The sequence below is a fragment of the Phasianus colchicus genome, chromosome Z, assembly GCF_987193195.1.
Source record: "Phasianus colchicus chromosome Z, bPhaCol1.hap1.1, whole genome shotgun sequence".
Lineage (NCBI taxonomy): Eukaryota > Metazoa > Chordata > Aves > Galliformes > Phasianidae > Phasianus > Phasianus colchicus.
The window spans coordinates 17,139,018-17,159,792 of record NC_143476.1 but is presented as its reverse complement, the minus strand read 5'-3'; the positions used below and the strand labels follow the sequence as shown (position 1 = coordinate 17,159,792).

Here is a 20,775-nt window from a genome sequence, read left to right as displayed (position 1 = left end):
TAACTGTCATGGATTTTTGCCATATTGATATAGTCAGTGATATTATCTGTCATTATGCCTATAAACATGTTATTATGTTATCACCTGTATAGTTTCCTACATTGAGGCAGTATCTCAGCTGACACAGAAACAGATTGTCAGTTTTTGAATTTCACAGAAAAACAAATTTTTCTTTCGTTGTTTGTCTTTGAGAAGCCTTAAGTTCTTTAGCTGACCATCTCAGTTGCTGTCTGTTGCTAGGTTATGATGGAGAAATATTTAATAACATTGCCTTTGTTTTGTAACTAGAAATGCTCTGAAGAGTCTTTTTACTTCACAGATTGTATTTTCCAGCTCAGGAACATTCTTCTGCCAGTGAATTTTCATAATCTATGAAAGTTAATTAAATTTGTTTCTTCACACAACATGAAAAGAAGTCAAAGGGTGTTTCCTTTCAGGAATAGTACAAATGTTTTCATCTGCATTCCTTCATTTTGCAGGACCAGAATTCTATTTCTTTCTAGATTTTATTGGATTGCACTGAGATCTAAAGTCACTATCTACATTTCGGCAGCTCAGTCAGATTGTTTGGATGCTCGTGTAGTTTTAGAGTTTTTATTTATGTGGAAATATCTTTCCATGTTTGCGCTGTTCTTCATAGAGAAGTATCTAAAGGAAAACTGAATAATCAAGATTTGTGATTTGATATTCCGTCTGCCCCGGCTTGCTTTCCTTAATTTTTTGCATAGGAAATTTAAGATTACTTGTCTTTGAAAAGTTAATTGTTTCTCTGTTAGCTCAGTTTGAAGTCCAATTATCAGCTGTTTCAGTTTTACTGTATTCTATTCTGTTCATTCTTCCTTTCAATTACTAAGTGATTTCTGAAGAGTTTAATTAGTGTTTTTTTTCCCCTCTAATTAAAGACCCCAGTTCTTCAATTTAAACTCTTAACAGAAAAGTGTTTGAGACTTTTCTTAATGTGTTCCATTCTCCTTTTATTGATGGAATAGCTCTTGTCTGCTATAAGGGCACATGCTAGAAATGAGGCCATCTTTAGAATTTGTTGCACACTGTAACATAGTGTTATATTGGAGTCTGTTTTGCTTAATTGTTGTGTTGTAGTAGTAGTAGTTGTTGTTGTTGTTTTGTTTTTAGCATGAATATGAAAATTCAGAATTATTCACCTTACTTTTGATTACAAAGAAAGAACCAATATGAGGATTTGTGTACATCTTTGTAAAATCATTGCAGGGTTACATTTCAAAGCAGATTGTTTCCAATTGGATAATTGTATGTGAGTGTGCTACAAGGTGATTTTTAGTTTGATTAGAAGAAATTAAGCCAGCTGTATCAGTGGCATTTGTCAGAATCTTGCCAATATATAATGCTTACAAAGCTGCCAGTGGAGCTCAGTTCCAAAGTTTGACTGTTGAACATTGTCACTGAAGTTGAGGAAATAATGTCAGTTCTGAGAGAACAGTACTCTGAAAGTAATGCCTCCTGTTTTATTATGTTTGCCCACGATGTCAGAGGCAGATGTTGGTGGTATGGCAGTAAAAGTTAAACCTTACCACCAATATTCTGTTATATTGTTGCTATATGACAGATGGCAGAGAGGAGCAGTCTGGCACTATGGTGTCTGGCATGGAAGTGTGTATGAAGCAAAGGTGGGTCATTGAATTCCTCCCTGTGGAAATAATGGCATCTGTTGGCATTCATTGATCCTTGCAGAACATTTATGGAACACAGGCTCGTATTCATCACTGGCAAAAATGCATAGCTATATTGAAAAATAGTGTAGCTGAGAATTTGCTGTATCAAATAGTTTTACAGTGCTCTTTGTCATAGTTTCCATGGAAAAAATAGTAGGTGTTACTTTTATTACTCCTGCTAACCTTAGATAAGGCTTTGAAGGGTTCAGACCTAGTGGATTGGCCACATATTCTCTTAGAATAATGCAATTGGAAGGAACCTACACAGATCCAGACAATAGCCTGAATGCTTCAGAGCTAACCAGAAGTTAATTAAAACCATGTTATCAAGGGCATTGTGCAAATGCCTCCTGAACACTGACAGGTATGGAACATCTGCTGCCTCTCTAGGAAGAGTAGTCCAGAGGTTCACTACTCTCATGTTAAAGAAATCGTTTCAATTCTCAGTCTGAACCTTCTCTGGCTCTGCTTTGTGCCATTCCCACATGTCCTGCCATAAGCTCCCAGGAGCAAAGCCCAACTGCTCCCTCTGCTTCCCGTCCTCAGGAGGCTGCCAAGAGCAGTGAGATCACCACTTGGCCTCCTCTTCTCCAGGCTGGACAGCCCAGTGTCCTCAGCCTTTCCTCACAGGAGATGCCTGCCAGCCCTGTACCAACTTTGCTGCCCTTTCAAGAACCATTTTTGTACTTTTCATGTTTTGTAGCCCAGCACAGTGTTAAACGTGAGGCTGCACCATCACGAAGCACAATGGAGAATCTCCTGTTTTGCCCAGCTGGCTGTGCTGTGTTTAATCCATTATGTGGTATTTCCTTTCTGACTGCCAGGGCACACTGCTGCTTATGCTGAGGACCTTTCCTGCTGAGCTGCTCTCCAGTCACTTGTCTCCCATGTGTGCTTTTATCTCACATTGCTCTATCCCAGGTGCAGCACCAGCCATTTAACTTCTGTGGAATTTTGTGCCACCGGTAACTGTCCAGTGCTCCAGTATATCTAGATTCCTTTGCAAGACCTCTCAGCCCTCATGAGAGTCAGCCTTTCCTAGACATGGCTGAGAATTCGCCACATATTTATACAATGAGCCCTCTCTTACTCTTAAGTCAACCAATACACAATTTTGTCTCCTGTTATTTCCCTTTTTCTCCAGATTTAGGAAGAGGTTTTAACTCATGGATGTCACACTTGTCTGATATGTATTTTTCTATACATGGAACAGAAGCATTCTGTAAATTCTCACTTCTGTACATGTCAGATGACCTGAGCACTGTAGTTCCATTCCTAAAGTGATAGTTGATTGAATGAGTTATTAGGTACCGTTTCAGTAATGAATTATGGCTCTTCTCCAACTGTGTGGGATGTGCAGTGAAAATTTGCATGTAGGTAAAACGTGGAAAAAAAATTGGGGCGTACAACTCGTACTTCGATGTGTTTATACTGTATGTTTGGCAGTGGTCAAAACCAGGGGAAGAAATGGAAGAACTGGAGTTCTAGCAAAGTCTGTGTTGTGAAATGCTTTGGAGTATGCATTGCCTATAGTCAAAAAGTACATACGAAAAACTAATCTCAAACGACTGTGATTGCAGGACGGTGCTTTTGTCTTCTCCTGCCCTCCAGTATTGTGGCTGGAATTAGGATGAATTTATTATTCAACTAATTCATGTGCCATTTTTATGATACTTAAGGATGCTACTTTTAAAGTTGTCCGATGCATCTAAACAGGTTCTTTTACAGGAAAAAAAAAAAAGATTGAAGAATAATAAGAAAACTGGTGATAAACTGTTGTAACTGACTTCAGCACCTTGATGGGAAAACAGTTAACAGCATTTTTTTTTGAGGTCAAACAGTGATCTTCTACTTGAAAAAAACACAAATGTGTATATTATCCTTGTGGGTTTAGGAGTCCATGCAGTCACTTGAACAGAAGGCTTCTTTTAGGTTTAATTGTATTTTGAGCAAGTCTGCTCATATTTTAATCAGAAAAGTGGAAAATAATGTCAAAAAAAAAAAAAAATTGCCCGTGAATGCTGACCTATATAAAATAATTTTAAAAATGAAGGTAACTGTAGAATCGCAGAAGGACTTCAAAGTGATTAAGCATGCAGTAAAATAGTAGATGAAGTTCAGTGTAGATAAATGCAGTGATGCACGTGGGGGAACTCCTTTACAACTACTAACTTTTTCAATTTATGGAAAGCAATTTTTGGGATCATAATAAATCCATAAAAAGATTAACCTCAATGCTTAGTAGCTACCAAACAAGCAAATTGATTTGTAAATCAGGAGGATCTCCTCTTACTACTAAAGGCAACTTGCAGGTGATCAGAAGTTTCCAGAAGTTGTTGAATTGACATTCTATAGAGTAAGAGTTCCTCTTAAATTAGTGGAATCATTAGTAAGGGAAATGGGTTTAGAAGTTCAGATGTTGGTATAGTAACTTGATTCGATAACTGTTTTCTCTTATATTTTACAGAATGAAGAGAAGGCATCAGTCAGTTTTCCCTCACTTCTTAGCCATATGACGTCTTCTTTCTTAAATCATCCTGTAATTCCAATGACAACAAATGCAGATTCAGGTGTCCCAGAGATGCTGAATACTTTTTCTCCACTCATGTCATCTATGCCTTGTGATATGAATATAGTTAATCTGAGGACAATCCAATCAAAGGTAAGATCAAGCAGCTTTTTAATCAGCGGTTTTATTAATGTAGTCCAATCAAGTGCTTTACTCTAGAAAAGTAGCTTATGAATTTCATACATTATATGTATTATACATTATTTGATACATTATATAATGTATTTGATACATTATATATATCATAACTATATTGTGATGGCTTATTTTTGTTAATTCTGCAAGAATTGTGATTACACAGTGGTCACGAAGGATTGTGATATAGAAGAACTACTTTTTCACAACGTACTAAAATGCACAGTACATTATTCTGTCTCTGGAGAGGGCATATTTTCATAAATTTATCACAGTTTGAGCAAAGAAAGGTTTCTTAGATCAAATACTTCAGCTTCTTCTGTATTAAGAATTAAATTTAAGTTCAGTAAACCTTGCTCTGAGTATACTAGTTTTTGCTTTTTAAATAGCATCTTGTTAAGCCTGATTCTATTTGATGGACCTGATGAAAAATCTACCACGTCTTAACATCCACTGGAATAAATTCTTACAGTACTCTTAGAATTCAGTGCAAGACCTTCTTTTAATTACACTAATATCAACCCACCCAGGCTTCTTATGAAACTTTTCTCTGCTATGTTTTAAAAACAAAACCCAGGTAGTTCCTGAATTTCAGCTGGAACAGAATTGTTTTTCTTCTATCAGAGACACTTCTACCAGAGTGTCTGGTATAAGGTTTGGTTCCAAGAGAAAAACAATGTTGATGGCACACTGATGTTTATAATTATTGCTAAGTAGTGTTGTACAGAGCCAAGATCATTCCAGTTTCTCAGCTCATACTAACAAGGGGCTGGGAGGAGACAGAATCAGAACAGCTGACTTAAATTGGCCAAAGGGGTATTCATGATATCATGCAGAAGGAAAGATTTGAAGTGGGTGGAAGTTCATGTGGCTTTCTTCGACTGCTTGGGGGACTAGCTGGGCATTGGTGGTGATTTACTGATTGTTCATCACTTATTATATACTTTCGTGTATATATATATATATATATATATATTTGTCATATTTATTACTGTTATCTTCTTCTCTGTCTTAGTGAATTGTTTCATCTCAACCTATGAATTCTACTTCATTCTTTTTTCCTTTTGATCGTCTCCCCCATCCCACTGAGAAGCTGGGGGGGACTGAGCAAAGGACTGTATGGTGCTTAGCCTCCTGCAGGGTTAAACCACAACAATTTGGCATATCTTTTTGATTTTTGTTTTGTAAACATTTTTCTGTTATATAAGCTGTAGAGAGAGAATTCTTTGTTTTCAGCTTTTGAACACTTTTTAAAATATGGTTATTTGAATTTTATGCAGAACTGCGATATCGCTCACCAATTTTACCATCGATGAAATCCTTTTCAATTCTTCCATACTTAAATACTTACAGTCTAGAGTTGTCCTTTCTCTTGTGGAGTCTCCATTGTGACTGAGGTAGAACTGCTCATCTCTACTGACATCGGATCCTATTCATAGTGTCTGCAAAACTAATTTATCAGTTGATCATTTTCAGTCTCAATCATAATTTTAGAATTTAATCAGTTCACTTTTCCATACTTTCTGTTAGTATTTAATTCTCATGTGAACTCCTTCTGCTATTATTTTCTTGTTTTCAATTACAAAGTGAAGTAACTCTTGATTCTAGGGGTCTAATGCCCTTGAAGAGTTGCAAGGAAGCTTTGTATTAAATTAAACTTGTATTAAATTAACCTTCCACAATGGAACCTTAGGCCATTTCATTGAGTCCTGTTCCTTATCACCTGGGAAAAGTTTGACAGCCAGGTGCTGCACACAGTGGTTAGCCTTGTAGAATGCTGTAAAATTGGATGCAGTTCATTAACCTTAGCCTATCCAGATCCTTCTATAGAGCCTTTCTACCCTCAAACAGGTGAACACTGCCACCCAACTTGGTGTCACTGACAAACTCACTGAAGATTCACCCAATCCCCGACAATGACAGGATCATTGATAAAGGTGTTAAACAAAGCTGGTGCCAATACTGAGTCCTTAGGAATGCCACTTGTGACAAGCTGCCAGCCAGGTTTAACTCCATTCACAACAACCCTTTGGGCCTAGCCATCCAGCCTGTTCTTTAGCCAGCATCTGCATCCAGTTTCTGGGAGAAAGCTGTGTATCAAACAATTTGCTGAAGTCCAGGCTACACCCACAGCCTTTTCCTCATCCACTAAGCAGATCATCTTGTCACAGAAAGAGATTGGTCAGACAGGACCTGCCTTTTGTAAACCCATGCTGTCTGGCTTTGTTCAGCTGGTTGTCCTGCACATGCCATATGATGGCACTTGAGATGGTCTGCTCCATCACCTTCCCTGGTTCCAAGATCACAGTGACTTGCCAGTTATTAATCCCCTATTTCTCCTTCCTGCCTTTCCTGTAGATGCACGTCACTTTGGCAACCTGTAGCCTTCTGGGAACTCCCACTTACTGAGACTGTTGGTACATTTTTGAAAGTGTCTTGGCAGGTACTTACGCCAGCTCTTTTTGCCCCCTTACATGGATCCAGTCTGGAGTCTTAGATCTGTGGGTGTCCAAGTGGTGTAGTAAAATCATGCCATAGGATCATAGGACAGCCTGGGCTGTAAGGAACCTCAAAATTCTCTCATTGCTCATGCCTGTACTGCTCATGCCCACATGAAACAAAAGCAGGTAGATAATAGTCAGTGGGCAGTCAGCTTGATATTGTCTTGAGAATGGGTCAGGATGTGTCATGGGGTACCTCCATATCTTTCCACTAAGAGTCATTTACTATCACACATCACCTTTTCTTTGTTGTAGTGATTGTTACACAAGGAGCAGAATTTCAAGAAATGATATCATAACAATTTCACAAAAAGGGTACTAAATTAATATATATATTTAAAATTTAAGGTAGAAATTCATGAAAATACATTAAAACGTAAATGAGAAAAAGGGAAATTCTCACTTCACTTTAAACTCCTTCCATGTGGGGTGAAAAATGCCATTGAGTGTGATCCCATCATGCAGGAGTCTAACACCATATATCTTGTTTGACAAAGATTTTGCCTACTATAAGTGGGCAGGACATTGAGATTTAAAAACTGAGTGCAATTGTCCCCTTATATCAAATATAAATGCTTTTTGTTGTGCAAGATTAAGGATGTTTATGTTTTCTAGACATTGAGAAATTTGTTACAGGTTTTCATACAGCTAGCACAGCCATGTTTAGAAAGTGTATGTGACATAAGTTAGGTTCATTTTTGCTCATACATTGTCTTAGTTGATATAAGGATAAGTTAAAGTAGATGTGGAAACTGTGGCAGCTTGCTCAGTCTTACACCTCTTTTAGTAATGGATTATGGATGCTTTGTGCATACTAAGTCCTAGGAAGTGTAAAATCTTGAGTACTGTTATCAAAGCTCTCTTCCCAAAGGCACCATTAATTACCTCTATGTTTTAAACATTTTGAATCTTAATTAAGGTAATATTTAATTTTAAAAGCTTAAGAAGTGAAATTTTTTATACTGTCAGTTATACTGTAGTTGTTATGCAGGTGACTACAAGGTAATTCTACCGAAGACAGATGAAGTTTTGATACTTACTTAACTATCTTGTCATTCTTAACATCAATTAACCCCATCAAAAGTCAGGCTTTTTTAGTATGAATTTTAATACATCTCTAATCTGATGTTTAGACAGTAATATTTTCTGTGCATAAAAATGTCTGCTTTTAAGTGCAGCACTTTTCCATGTGGCTGGCAAAGTGACAAAGTTAGGCATTACATAGTTGCAAACTGAAAATAATCTTGATGCATCATTATTATTAATTTAATCTTGGAAGTGGAGCCGCTGTTTCAGTAAACAATGTAAGAACTTTTTCAGCAACCGTAGATATTAAGTAGGCATATTAAACTTGTTTAAATTGTTTTACCATGGATATCATTTGTTAATTAACAGTATGATTTTAGGTGGTTAAGAGCTGTGTTATTCATGAAAATCTTCTCAAACTGAGATGTGCTTTGGTTTTGTAAACCATGCAACATTTTTACACGTCAGCATTTTACTGCAAAATATCATATTTCAGGTCCACGTACTGTTGGGTACATTTTTGTTGTTCTAAAGGGAGAACTTGCTTAAAAAAAAAAAAAACACACACCTGAATTTATCATTTTGTTATCTGAATTATATTTAAAACTGTGAATTTGTAGTACTGTGAAGCTATGTCATGCTGTATTTCAAAGAAACTGGTTCAAGTTATTGTTCCAAGATCTACACTATTAGAAGAAACTTGATATCGATCTGAACATCTAATCTATTGATATTGTTTATTTGTTGCACCTCAGAGAGATAAAGCTTCACAAAATGTCTAATGCTTGTTGACTTAGGCTTCTCCAAGGCAATAGATCTTATTGAAGTAACAAAAATGAATGTGACTGTGAGAGAGATTACTGGGAAAAAATGTCAGTGCACAACTCAAGTTAAATAAGGTTTTAAAAAACAAACAAAAAGACTTACACCACTTTATTAAATATTTAATAAAATAAAGGGCTGAAGAACTAAAATAGAAGATACATACAATGAAATAAATTACATGCTAGAAAATAAATGACAGGTAAGTATAGTGATACAACAAACGGCTTGTGGCATTTAGGAAAACTCATTGCAGGCCACTTGTGGGTGCTGTGAAGATAGTGTGCCTGCATATACATCAATAATGTGAAGTAGAATTTCATTTGTTACTCTTACTGTACAATTTCTTTTTTTTTTTTTTGTGCCTTATTGTGTTTACAAAAAGTTTCCCAATCATGGGAAGCTTTCCATATTCAAGGATATGACTGTTTTCTGAAAAATACGTGTCAAAACAAGATTCTGACTTCAAGTATTTATGTGACTGTTTGTCCTAAATGATTTTAGAAATTTATTCCAAATCAGAAATTTGAGATTTTTGGATTACTCTGTGATGCCTATTGAGGCTCAAGAGCACCACATGTGTTATCTGTACTTATTTAATATTCGTATGCTACTGTGTGATTTCACACATTCTAAGCCATGTGAGATTTTATGGGGCAGATTTGCAAAAGGAAAATTTGATACAACATAGTCACAGTATTTAAAGCTAGCTATTGTAATTACTTTTACCTGTTGTAATATGCTTTCTAATTTCTTTTATTTTTGCCATATAATTTTCCTGGGAAGCCGATAAGTAAAACTATGATAGAGACACTTAAATTCTGAGTCTTCTTGTGCATGTGAATTTATTGAGTTCTGAATTTTTTTGTTCACCACTTAAATTCACATTTGATAGTATCTTTGTATGTAAGATCACTATGCTATTTAGTAATTTTTATGTTTAATCTTATAGACAATAAAAAAAACACGTTCAGTTCAGGCTGAACATTATTTAAGGCATAAGTGGTTCCATCATTTTAAGGTAATGACAATCTTACAAGGTCTTAAAATGTCTTGGTGGCTCTGCAGCTTTCTGAGTAACTTTTGTTTTGTTTGCAGACAGATACTGAGCCGTCTGATGAAGCTGCTCTGATTCTTCACAGAAAGGGATTTGATTGTAGGTTTTCAAACAGAGATGTGGGTCTGCTCTGTTCCACCACTCAGGGAAAGGTATACTGATATTCTATGGATATTCTACCTTGAAAGTACTGCAATAACAGTGATATTTAAAGTAAATTATTGTTGAAGTGTAAGTTGATATTTCTTGAGAAATACAGAATTATAGCTAAGTTTATCTTGAAATCTACTTTCCATTTAATAAGGATCTGGTTCTGCTGTTGCGTGGAAATTACTATGTAAGCAAGTTAACTTTTTAGGTCAAATTTAGTCTTACTAACTTCCTGAAAGTGCAGTTTTGCTAAAACAGCAGTATTTCTCAAACATTTTTTGAATGTTATAGTATGAGCAACTTTACCAAAGAGAGTCATTTTAAAAATTCTGAAGTGTCTTCTTTTGAATAGTTTTTTTTCTTAACTTATCTGCAAGTCATATGACTTTGAAAAGTTCCTTACTACAGCATATAAAGTGTACAAATATCTGAGTGTTTTGCAAATGCTATTGAATTGGTGTGATATGTACAAGCAATTACCTGTAAATCATACAGCTTTGTTGTAAATGATACCATGGGCAGTAGGTTGGATAATAATTTCTAAAATCTCTAAAATTTTTTACAGCAAATCTTGAAACCGATTTAGAATATTGTTGAAGAATTGCTTTTTTTTTTTTTTTTTTAGGTACAAGGAGAATTTTAATCCAAATTTTTCTGATTGTGTTTTAAATATTCTGGTTTACCTTACTTGCTTTGAAATATGGCAAACAAGCACTACGTAAGAAGACTGAATCAAGTGTATAGAGTTTGGGGCATTACAGAAATAGTCAGTCATTTTGGTGCAAGAATTGTTGTGCTGATAATTGTAAAGGATATTTGACTAGCATTTTGGAGATTAAATTGAACTAAAGTTTAAGGTACGTAATGTATTTTCTAATTTATTTATTTATTTTCTGCAGGTAAAGGTGCATAAACTCTTCAACAAATTCCATGTGGAAAGTCTTACACCTGCATCTTTATCTTTGATGCATTCACCTCCAGATGCCAGAAATATAAGTGAAATAAATATGAGTTCTATGGAGATAAATACATTCCGGATTCGACTAAGATGAAGTCTGGATGTAATACTCAGATAGAGAAGAGGAATCTGCAATTATCTCCTCAAAATTTTACGTGCAATAAGAAGCACATTGTTATTATTCCAGCTTCTGGATACTGTGAGAAAAACATGCATTGTCTATTTTTTTTTTTTTACCAACACAGTGAAAAGCCATGTTGCAAGCAACTTTATTTTTTTTCATAAAATACCAACATCAGTATAAGTTAACACATTAGTGCAGCAAGTGAAGAAATTTATAAGGATGTTAACCTCTCAACAGATTAAATCTCAGGTTAAATGCTGATTATGTTTCTGGTGTTTTAATTTTCATAAGAAGGGGATTGGGTTTTAAACAGCTTTCTTTGCAGATTGCTGATAAATTTATGTATAAATAATTCAGTGTAGAAAGCCCTGATTCAACTTTGAAACAAAACACAATAAAATGTACTTGTTACTAGCTGATTTCCAAAAACTTGCAGTCGTTTATATAAATGACAGTAATGTCAAATTATTCCACAATTAATTTCAATTTACTCAACGAAAAGGGGATCTTTAATTGTGGTAAAATGAAAGCCTGCAGTACTTGTGACAAGTGGTGGTAGATTTTAATATATCTGCCATTCACCTGAATTATGTAAATAGGAAAACATGAACCTACGAAATAATTTTGCAATGGAAACATTTAATAAAATTCCCTTTTTGTTACTTGACACACTGGGATATGTGCAATTATTCCATTATACATGATGAGAAATGTCCATGCTTATCATGATTACAAGATTTTTTATAAAACTCATTTAGATATCAATGTTCTCTGAAGTGAGTTTTCTATTTCAAGATTACCATATCAAGATAAATGTGCCTTATTTTTTGATATGTCTTGTTAAAATTTTGGTGTCTATGTTAATGTTTTTTGGGGAAAGGTAGTTTATATAATACTTAAGCTGTGTATCTCCTGTTTGACAATGCTGGCCACACTCTGATCTATGTCCTCCTGCACCAAGTTTGTACTATCTTATTCTGAGCTACTATTTGAATGTATTAATATGATGTCATAATATGAAATGGACAAAAATTACTGTAAAATCTAAATTCAGCTGCTTTCAAGTAAATTGCAATTTGACGCAGAAAGTTGATAGTAAGCAAGACATAGTTTGCAAACCCATCAAAACATGTGCTTGCCTGTCACAGTCTCCGTGACCTGTGCATTCAGAATCATGTGCCTATATTTTAAGCATAATTTTTCAAACTTGTAACCTCAGTTACACTGCCAGTGTTCACATGTTCACATTACTGAAGAATGGAGTCTTACTTTTAGCTTTATTTCCACATATTAACTAATTCATATTTAGTGCTGAAGCCATTCAAGTGTGAAAAATACTCCCTAAGTAGAGCTACTGTTTACAGTTAACATTAACATACACTTAAGTGTTATCCCATTTACTAGTCTTCATATATATCTTCTTATCTTTTCCATCTCTTGTTTATGCCTTTCAAACTTCATTGCTTATCTTCAATACTATTGCATGGAAAGTCATTGTAACTGGTAAAAAGATGTGCTATTTTCTAACTCTAATAATACCTACTGTATTTAATACCATCATTATTGATCCATGATTTATTAGATGATATCTTGTAGCTACAGGCTATCTTAAAAGAAAATGAAAGTGAAGTTCTAATTTTGTGCATTGTCATGGGTTGGGTCTCCATCAGGATTGCTTAGATTTGCCCTTTTTGATTCAATCTACTGTATATTCTGTAGTTAGTGGAAAATTTAGCAGGATCTGGTGCAGGTTATGTCAAAAATATAGGAACCACTAACCACAAGTGAAAGAATCAGACAGATCCAAGAAATTGATGTTTTCATGCAATAAACATGTACTGTAAGTTTTTCTGAGCTATAGTAATCGAAAATGCTTCTGTTGTTGTTGGAAGTCAAAGCTTGGTAGACTGCCAGCAGAAGGTTCTCATAATGTTTATTTTCTTGCATCGTTAGAATTAAAATGCTTCAGAGACTTTTGTTTGTTCTGTGCAAGAGAGCTTTCAAAATATTTCAAGTTTTGTGAAGCAGAAGGGTAAAATTTTGATGCAATAATGTTTTGAAGTATTTTACCATTGGAGTTGCTTCCAAAAGATCACATAGCTTTGTACCTTTCATCATCAGCTGTACAATCGTGATGCCTGTGTCTTTCTTAACCAGGAGATTTAGTCATTGTTCTCTTATTTTGCATTGCTTTTTGTGTAGTAACAGAACAGCCTTCAATCTAGAATTTAGACATTCCTGAAATCTGTAACAAGTCAAAACTCCGAAGTCTGAAAATAAATTTTACGTTAATTGGTTCAGAATGTGACTATTGATTCTTTTTTTCCAACAGTTCGTAGTATCACCTTAGACTGAGTTTTTTGCTATGAGATTCCCTGCATAATCACCTTTCAACTTGATTATATTCTTTTCTATTTTGTAGCTGCTGGTTGTAAAACTACTGGTTAAGAAAACCAAACATCCTTCCTTTCATCCACGATGATTTTAAAGACAATGCTGAATAAAAAAAATAAAAAGATTTAAATCTTGTAATTACTTTCCATACAGTAATACCTGTATCGATTTTTTTTTACGTTCCTCTTAAATGTCTTTGTTTTTACTTACTCATGTTGTCTGAAACAAACTGATTTAAATTGAAGGTTTTTGATATTTTCTCTTCGAAGGTTTTATATCTTATGGGGATATGTAAAATAAGATCTCTAATAAAAGATAATGTTATTGTGAGATGTGTGCAGTGTTGTTAATGTCTTAGCAATAACTAGTTTAAAAACAAAAGTAATCTTAGCATACTGTAAGGAGTTTCATACATCAATAGCAAGTGAGAATTAGGATTATATGTAGTGAGATGTGCTGCTGATGAAAATGCCAAGACTAAATTCAGAAATCTAAACACGTGACTACAAGAGATGGGAAAGTGATGATTGTGTCTTCCTTCAAAAAAGAAACCTTGCACTGATTTAAAATAATGAAAGTGTAAAATTGCTGATTTTTTTGTTTAATTTGAATTAATTTTATTACTACTTACAGCATTTGAGAGTAATGGAATGAAAGCTGTTCTTGTAAATAAAGAAATACTCCATTAGAAAATACAGTGAAACTAACAGTTCAACTGTTACATTAGACTGAATTCTTTTAATAAAATAATATAAAGCTAATATACTGTAATTACATATTACAACTTGAGCAGGCATAGGTGTATTGCAGATTTGCTTCCCAAAGTATTGGAGCCAGAGAATAACGGGTTGCAAAGACAGCTAGTATAAATTTCTCAGTGCTTGAAGCTAATTGATGCTGGACGGGATGGTTTTAGCTATAAAAAGTATACATGCAAGGGTATCATATAAGTCCTCAAGATTTTAAAGCTTGTATTTCTGGATAAAGAATAAAAACACAAGATGTCTATTTGCAGTGGCAATGATGGGTTTAGATCCAATCTGAAGTACCACATCACCTTGCTATATCATCCTGCCCTGAAATTGACTGATACCATCATGCCCATCTGGACAGTGTATTCCAGTTACAGGTAAAATCTTTCTGAAATTTACTTTACTGTATTTCATGTATACATGGGTACAAAATATTTTAAAATAGTAGATTCTACATTTCTCTACATGTCTGTAGTGATATGGATACTTAGATACTTTGCTCTAATGGAGCAAAGAGGATCGTGCTTGGGAGTCGTCTTGCATGTAGCCTTTACTGTTTGGGGGAGAACACATCACCAGCAAATATGCTGTGCATAGGGACTGTTTTGAATCATCCTGCAGCTTCCCTTCTGGGTCTAGGTTGTGTTAGCATAAAGTTCAAGTCAATTAATCCTTGACACTGTGCCTTCCTTATCCTTCAGGAAGGACAGATTAGGACTTGAACTTCTGTCCTAAATACCCACAGTGAGACTCAAACTGAAAAAATTGTGCATGCCCTAGAGATAAGAATGCTGCAGCTACAGACATTCTAAATCAGGCCCTGCTCCTGCAGCTCTATACACTTCATCTGGGTACTCCTGTGTAATATGGCAAAATGTCACTTCATATGGCTGTCTCTCAGGAAGTGTTTTTGATAACAGAATATATTTTCTTATGACATTAAAAGAAAAAAAAAAAAAAAGGTAGTCTGATATACAAGGTAAACTGAGATGCTAAAGTGTTTGATTCCTTTGGAAAGAAAATACATAAAATGCATTTCACAGAGCTGTGACCAGACAATTAGGTTGTGTTTGTCCTAAATTAGTCCTGATTTGTCCCATTTAAAAATTAATAATAATAATAGTAATCACCTGTTCTCTTATCTATGTGTAAACTGTTCACAGATTTTTTCCAAGTTCATGACAATGTCTTCTTGGATAAGACTTTATCTATTACTCAATGATCGGTCATTAAGATGCTCCATACATTTTCCTACACATCAACTGTCTTGTAGAACTGCAAAAAGCAAGCAATCGTGTACTGAGAATGAATTTTTACAGTAGGGGTTATATTACAGGCAAAATATCTGAAACTGTTGGAACCTGACATCTTCTTCTACAATACAGAACATAGGTAAGCTCTTTTCAAAACAAAGACAACTGGAAATTTTTTAGGAAAAATAGATGACCTGTAAGCAGGACCTCACTCTGTTAGAGCAAAATTGAGAAACAACCATAAAATAATAAACCAGTCTAGACACATTAAACAGAGAGGATCAGCAGTCTGATTGTGCTGGAATGGAAAGTTATCTAGAAGATAGATGATGTTAACATTCTGAACAATTTTGAGTTTTCTAGCAGAAAAGAACCTCAATGATTTCAGCAGGAAAATATCATTATAAGAAAATAAGCAGTTCCAGATAAATATCAGTTAAATGCAATCAGTAATGCTGATGCCAGTTAAATGCCAATTCCGGTTAAATGCCAGTTCTGGTTAAATGCCATCAGTAATACTGTAAATCTACAGCAGTCATTCACAGATCTCATGAAGACTTGAGGAGAAAGGAAATTTTCTCTCATTCCATTATCTTTGAGAAAATTCCTTGATGACTTATTTGGCATGGTGGCCAACAGACGTAGTTGTGAAAATTAGCAAAAAGTAATTTAAAAGGTAATAATAATGTTCCACTCCTCTTTCAATGCAGCCCAGGGTTTTGTTGGCCTTCTGAGCTGCAAGGACACATTGCTGCTGACTCAAGTCTTTTCTGCAGAGTTGTCTTTGAGGAGTTCTTTTCCCAGTCTGTAAATGTCTGAGATTGCCCTGACTAAGATGCAGTCCCTCGCACTTGGCCTTGCTGAACCTCATTAGTTTCCCATGGACTGATTTGACTCACATGGAGTCAATTTCTCAAGCCTGTCCTTTGGATTCCTTGCTGTTGTGTCAACTGCACCACTCAGCTTGGTGTCATCAGCAAACTTGCTGAGGGTGCAGTCGATTCCACTTTCTATGTCATTGATAAAGATGCTAAAGATCACTTATCCCTCAATGGACTTATGAATCCACCTGGACATAGAACTGTTGACCACAACCATTTGGCTGTGACCATGCATGCAATTCTGTCTCAATTCTGTCTCAAATCCATCTCTCTCCAATTCAAAGACAAGAATGTGGTGCATGACCACGACAAAGACCTTGCACAAGACCAGTTACCCTTTTTTTGTCCACCCATGCTGTCACTCCACCCAATTGGTCAGGCACAATCAGCTGTTAGTGAAGCCATGTTTGTTGTCTCAGATCACCTCTTCATCTTGTACATGCCTTTACATCTTTTCCAGGAGGATCTGTTCCATGATCTTCCCAGCCCACACTGCCTCCACTCTTAGCCTCTTTAATGACCTCCTCTGCTCAGTAACACTTCACCTCTGATTGTTCTGTCCAAAACTTGAACCACAAAGTCATCCTGAATGAACTCCAGGAGTCTCCTGGACTATTTGCAGCCCACTGTGTTGCTTTCACAGCAGACATCCGGGTGGCTGAAATCCTCCATCAGAATAAGAACATGCAAGCACAGCTTGTTGTATCTAAAGTAAAGAGATCTTATCCACACCCTCCTCTTAATCGGGTGGTCTGTAGTCTACTACAGACCACATATGTTCCTTATTGGTCCAGTCCTTGATTTTTACCCACAAGCTCTCAAACTGTTCAAGGCTGTTGCTCAGATTCTTCTCAATCTATCCATTTCTCAACTTAGCAAATAGCTATCACTCCCCTCTAATAAATTCATAAAATCAGAACCATAGAATGAATTCATAAATTCATAAAATCAGAACCATAGAATGGCTTAGCTTGGACGGGACCCCAAGGATCATCAAGTTCCAACTCCCCTGCCACAGCAGGGCCACCAACCTCCAGATCTGGTACTAGAACAGGTTGCCCAGTGCCCCATCCAACCTGATCTTGAACACCTCCAGGGACAGAGGATCCACAGCCTCTCAGGGCAGCCTGTTCCAGCACCTCACCACTCTCTCAGTAAATAACTTCCTCTTGACATCCAACCTAAACCTTCCCTCCTTGAGCTTAAAACCATTCCCCCTTGTCCTGTCACTGTCTGCTCTTGTAAGAAGTTGATTCACCTTCTTTTTATTATCCCCTTTTAAATACTGGAAGGCTGCAATGAGGTCTCCTTGCAGTCTTCTCCAGTCTGAACAAGCCCAGCTCCCTCAACGTGTATTTATAGTGGAGGTGCTCCAGCCCTCTGATTATCTTTATGGCTCTCCTCTGGACCTTCTCCAGCATCTCCACATCTTTCCTGTATTGAGCACCCCAGACCTGGACACAGTACTCTATCTGGGTCCTCACGAGATCAGAGTAGCAAGGGACAATCACCTCCCTGTCCCTGCTGGCAACCCTTCTTCTGGTGGAGTCCAGGATGCCATTGGCCTTCTGGGCAGAAAAAGCACAGTTCTGCTCATGTTCAGTTTTTCATCCACCAGGACCCCAAGTTCTTCTCTGCAGGGCTATTCTCAGGGAGTTCTCTTAGTCTGTATACATACCTGGGATTACTCCAACCCAAATGCAAACCCTTCCACTTTACTGTGTTGAACCTCATTAAGTTCACACAGGCCCACCTTTCAAGTTTGCTGAGGTCCCTCTGGATGGCATCCCTTCCTTCTAGCACGTCAACTGCACCACTTAGCTTGTTGTCACTGGCAGACCTGCTGAGGCTGCAGTCAATTCCATCATCGATGGAATTGATGAAGATGTTGAAGAGCACAGGTCCCAGGACCTCTTGGAGACACCACTCCAGCCTCCACCTGGACATAGTGCCATTCATCACAATCCTGTCTATGGCCTTCCAACTAATTCCTTATCCACTAAATAGTCCACCCCTCAAATCCGTATTTCTTCAATTTAGTGATAAGGATGTGGTGGGCGACCATGTCAAAGGCCTTGCACAATTCCAGGCAGATGGCATTGATTTCCTTCCCTTTGTCCATTGATGTCATCACTCCATCATAGAAGGCCACCAGATTGATCAGGCATGAGTTTCCCTTGGTAAAACCATGCTGGATCACCTGCTAATCCCCCCATGAACACTACTGATTTGGCAATGAGAAAGAATCAGCAAAAGCTGAAATGTAACTGTAAAACAAGCTTCATTAAATGATTTTTGCACAGAGATTCACAACCTATTCACTTAATTAGTATCAAAATACACAAAATGAGTAATGAATTTTCAAAAGGATGTGAAGATTCAACAGAAATTGGGCCACTGAAATATGAGCCAAGATAATAATTGTGTTAAGCTGGGTTTTATTATAGTTAATAATTGTGTAATTAGTGCACGGAAAGATGCCATATTGTCATGGTTTTATGATTTTTGTTATGGGTATTCCACATCATAACATCATAATCCCCTTTCCTGAGGCATGGATCTCTGTGTTGCTTCACTCCATTAGTCATTTCCCTTACAGGATAAGTGAAGAGTGACTGAAATAAGAAACCACTGTTTTGGGAGAATTTAGCAGCAGATCTGGATCAGAAACGAATCTCTGATCAGAAATAAATCTCTGTCATTCGTTTGTTTTGTCTGGGGGTTTGACAAGTAGTTACCAGGTTGCGGCATTTTTATTTATAATGTATGAAGTACGAAGCAGTGAACGTGTAAAAGCTAATCTAGAGGAAAAGGCAGCTATGGATTTCTTCCTTAATGATGGAACGGAAAAAAGAATAAGTACTCCCAACCAAGTAATACAGAGCAATCTTCTATATCCAAGACAAAATAATAGCTACTGTTCGTTTGTCTAACTTGAGACTGGTATGAGTGTCAATGTTAAAGTGCTACAACCTAAGTATGTGTCAGTAGGAAAAGGGGGGGGAAAAAAGCAACGAGATCTTATTGAACAAGACTACATCCAAACTTTGTAAGGATTCTTCCTCACTTCTTGGCATCAATTCTGTGTTTAAATTAAAAACACAGAAAAAACAGTACCTCTATCCCCCACACATCTATTTTATCCAGTCTATGGGAATGTCCTGTCATCTCTGTCAAGATTTCTAGAATTCCACAGTATAAGGTCAATAAAACTCCAGTTCACATATTTACTGCAAACTATGGTCAAATTTTACCAGTTTTACCAGGCTTTTTAGACATGCCCAGTTTCATATCGGTACTGCCTAAGTCTTTAGGTTGCCAAAGCCTTGTGAACGTGGTGACAGATTGAATTTTTGATAAGCAGGTCACAGAGTGACTGGGTTGGAAAGGTGGTAGCAGTGGTGTAATGGCAGATGTGGAAGTATGGGTAGTGAAGCTAGACTTTATAATTTCTCTAAAAATGAGGACAATCACCAATTCAATGTCACTTGACTTGGTCCAGAGTGGACACTGAAATTCAGAGGATTTTTCTCAACTGGCACTGATAAATGCTGATTTTGCACAGATCAAGTTTGTGTTCTACACTTGGCTTTAAAAGTAGGTATTGGCAAATGGAAACCAATACAAAGGACAAAGGAAAAATGTTTTCATGGCAATTCCAGATCTCTGACAATAAAAAGTGATTTCTCTTATCTTTCATAATGCTTCATACTATGTTTCAAGGCTCTTCCTTGTTTGCTGAAAGGTGGTACTTTGGTACAGCCTTTGAACAAGACCCCATGTTGTAGCAGGTGCCTGTGGAAATTGGTTTTGGAGATTGATATAATAATTTAGTTGGAGTAAAGACTCTAAGACAAAATAGGCTCTCTCTCTATTCTTCCTATCACTCAAGGCTGGGCTGTTGTTGAAAGCTGCTGAAATCACTTCTTTGTCCATGAACAGCCTCACTCTTGCAGCTGAACAGAATCACAGTTTTTTATTTAGTACTTGATTTAATGAAAACATGGGAGCATTTTACTGATCATCACCCAAAACAGTAAGCTGTGTGACTACCACCTGCATAATGCTAAAGCTTTGATTTGCACTGAAACACCAGGCTTCCTGTTGGAAGAGCATGTCGTCTGGCAGCATAAGAGAAATGCTCTTCGGAGAATCAATTGCTGAAAAGCTAGTAAGTCATGATGCAGATTCACATTGCTGTTCGTGAGTTAATTTTCCTCCAGGAGAGAAGTCCAACACATTTGCTCATGTACATGACGTTTTCCCAGGTGCGGAGGTAGGTACAGCCAACAGTGTTGAGCTACAGAGCACATGAGGAGGGAACTGGGTCCCCACACTTAGGTAGTAGTGGCTATGAGCAGCTGTGCCAGGCAGGCAGGTGGCACTCAGCTCTAGAAAGCAGATTGCTGGTCTCCCCCAACAACTTGCTGATATTATTTGCTTTTGGCAATAGTTACACTTT

General features: G+C 36.7%; 1 protein-coding gene across 2 annotated transcripts in view; it reads left to right on the top strand.

Annotated features, from left to right (window-relative positions):
• The window catches only part of MAN2A1 (mannosidase alpha class 2A member 1), a 110,622-nt gene extending 99,433 nt beyond the window's left edge, over positions 1 to 11,189 (top strand). For both annotated transcript variants that reach the window (XM_031602663.2, XM_090130607.1), the window contains 3 exons: positions 4,159 to 4,353; positions 9,843 to 9,953; positions 10,851 to 11,189. In XM_031602663.2, coding sequence (XP_031458523.2) covers positions 4,159 to 4,353; positions 9,843 to 9,953; positions 10,851 to 11,003 — 459 coding nt within the window. In that variant the 3' untranslated portion in view covers positions 11,004 to 11,189. The remainder of the gene's footprint in view (positions 1 to 4,158; positions 4,354 to 9,842; positions 9,954 to 10,850) is intronic.
• Positions 11,190 to 20,775: the final 9,586 nt, after the last annotated feature.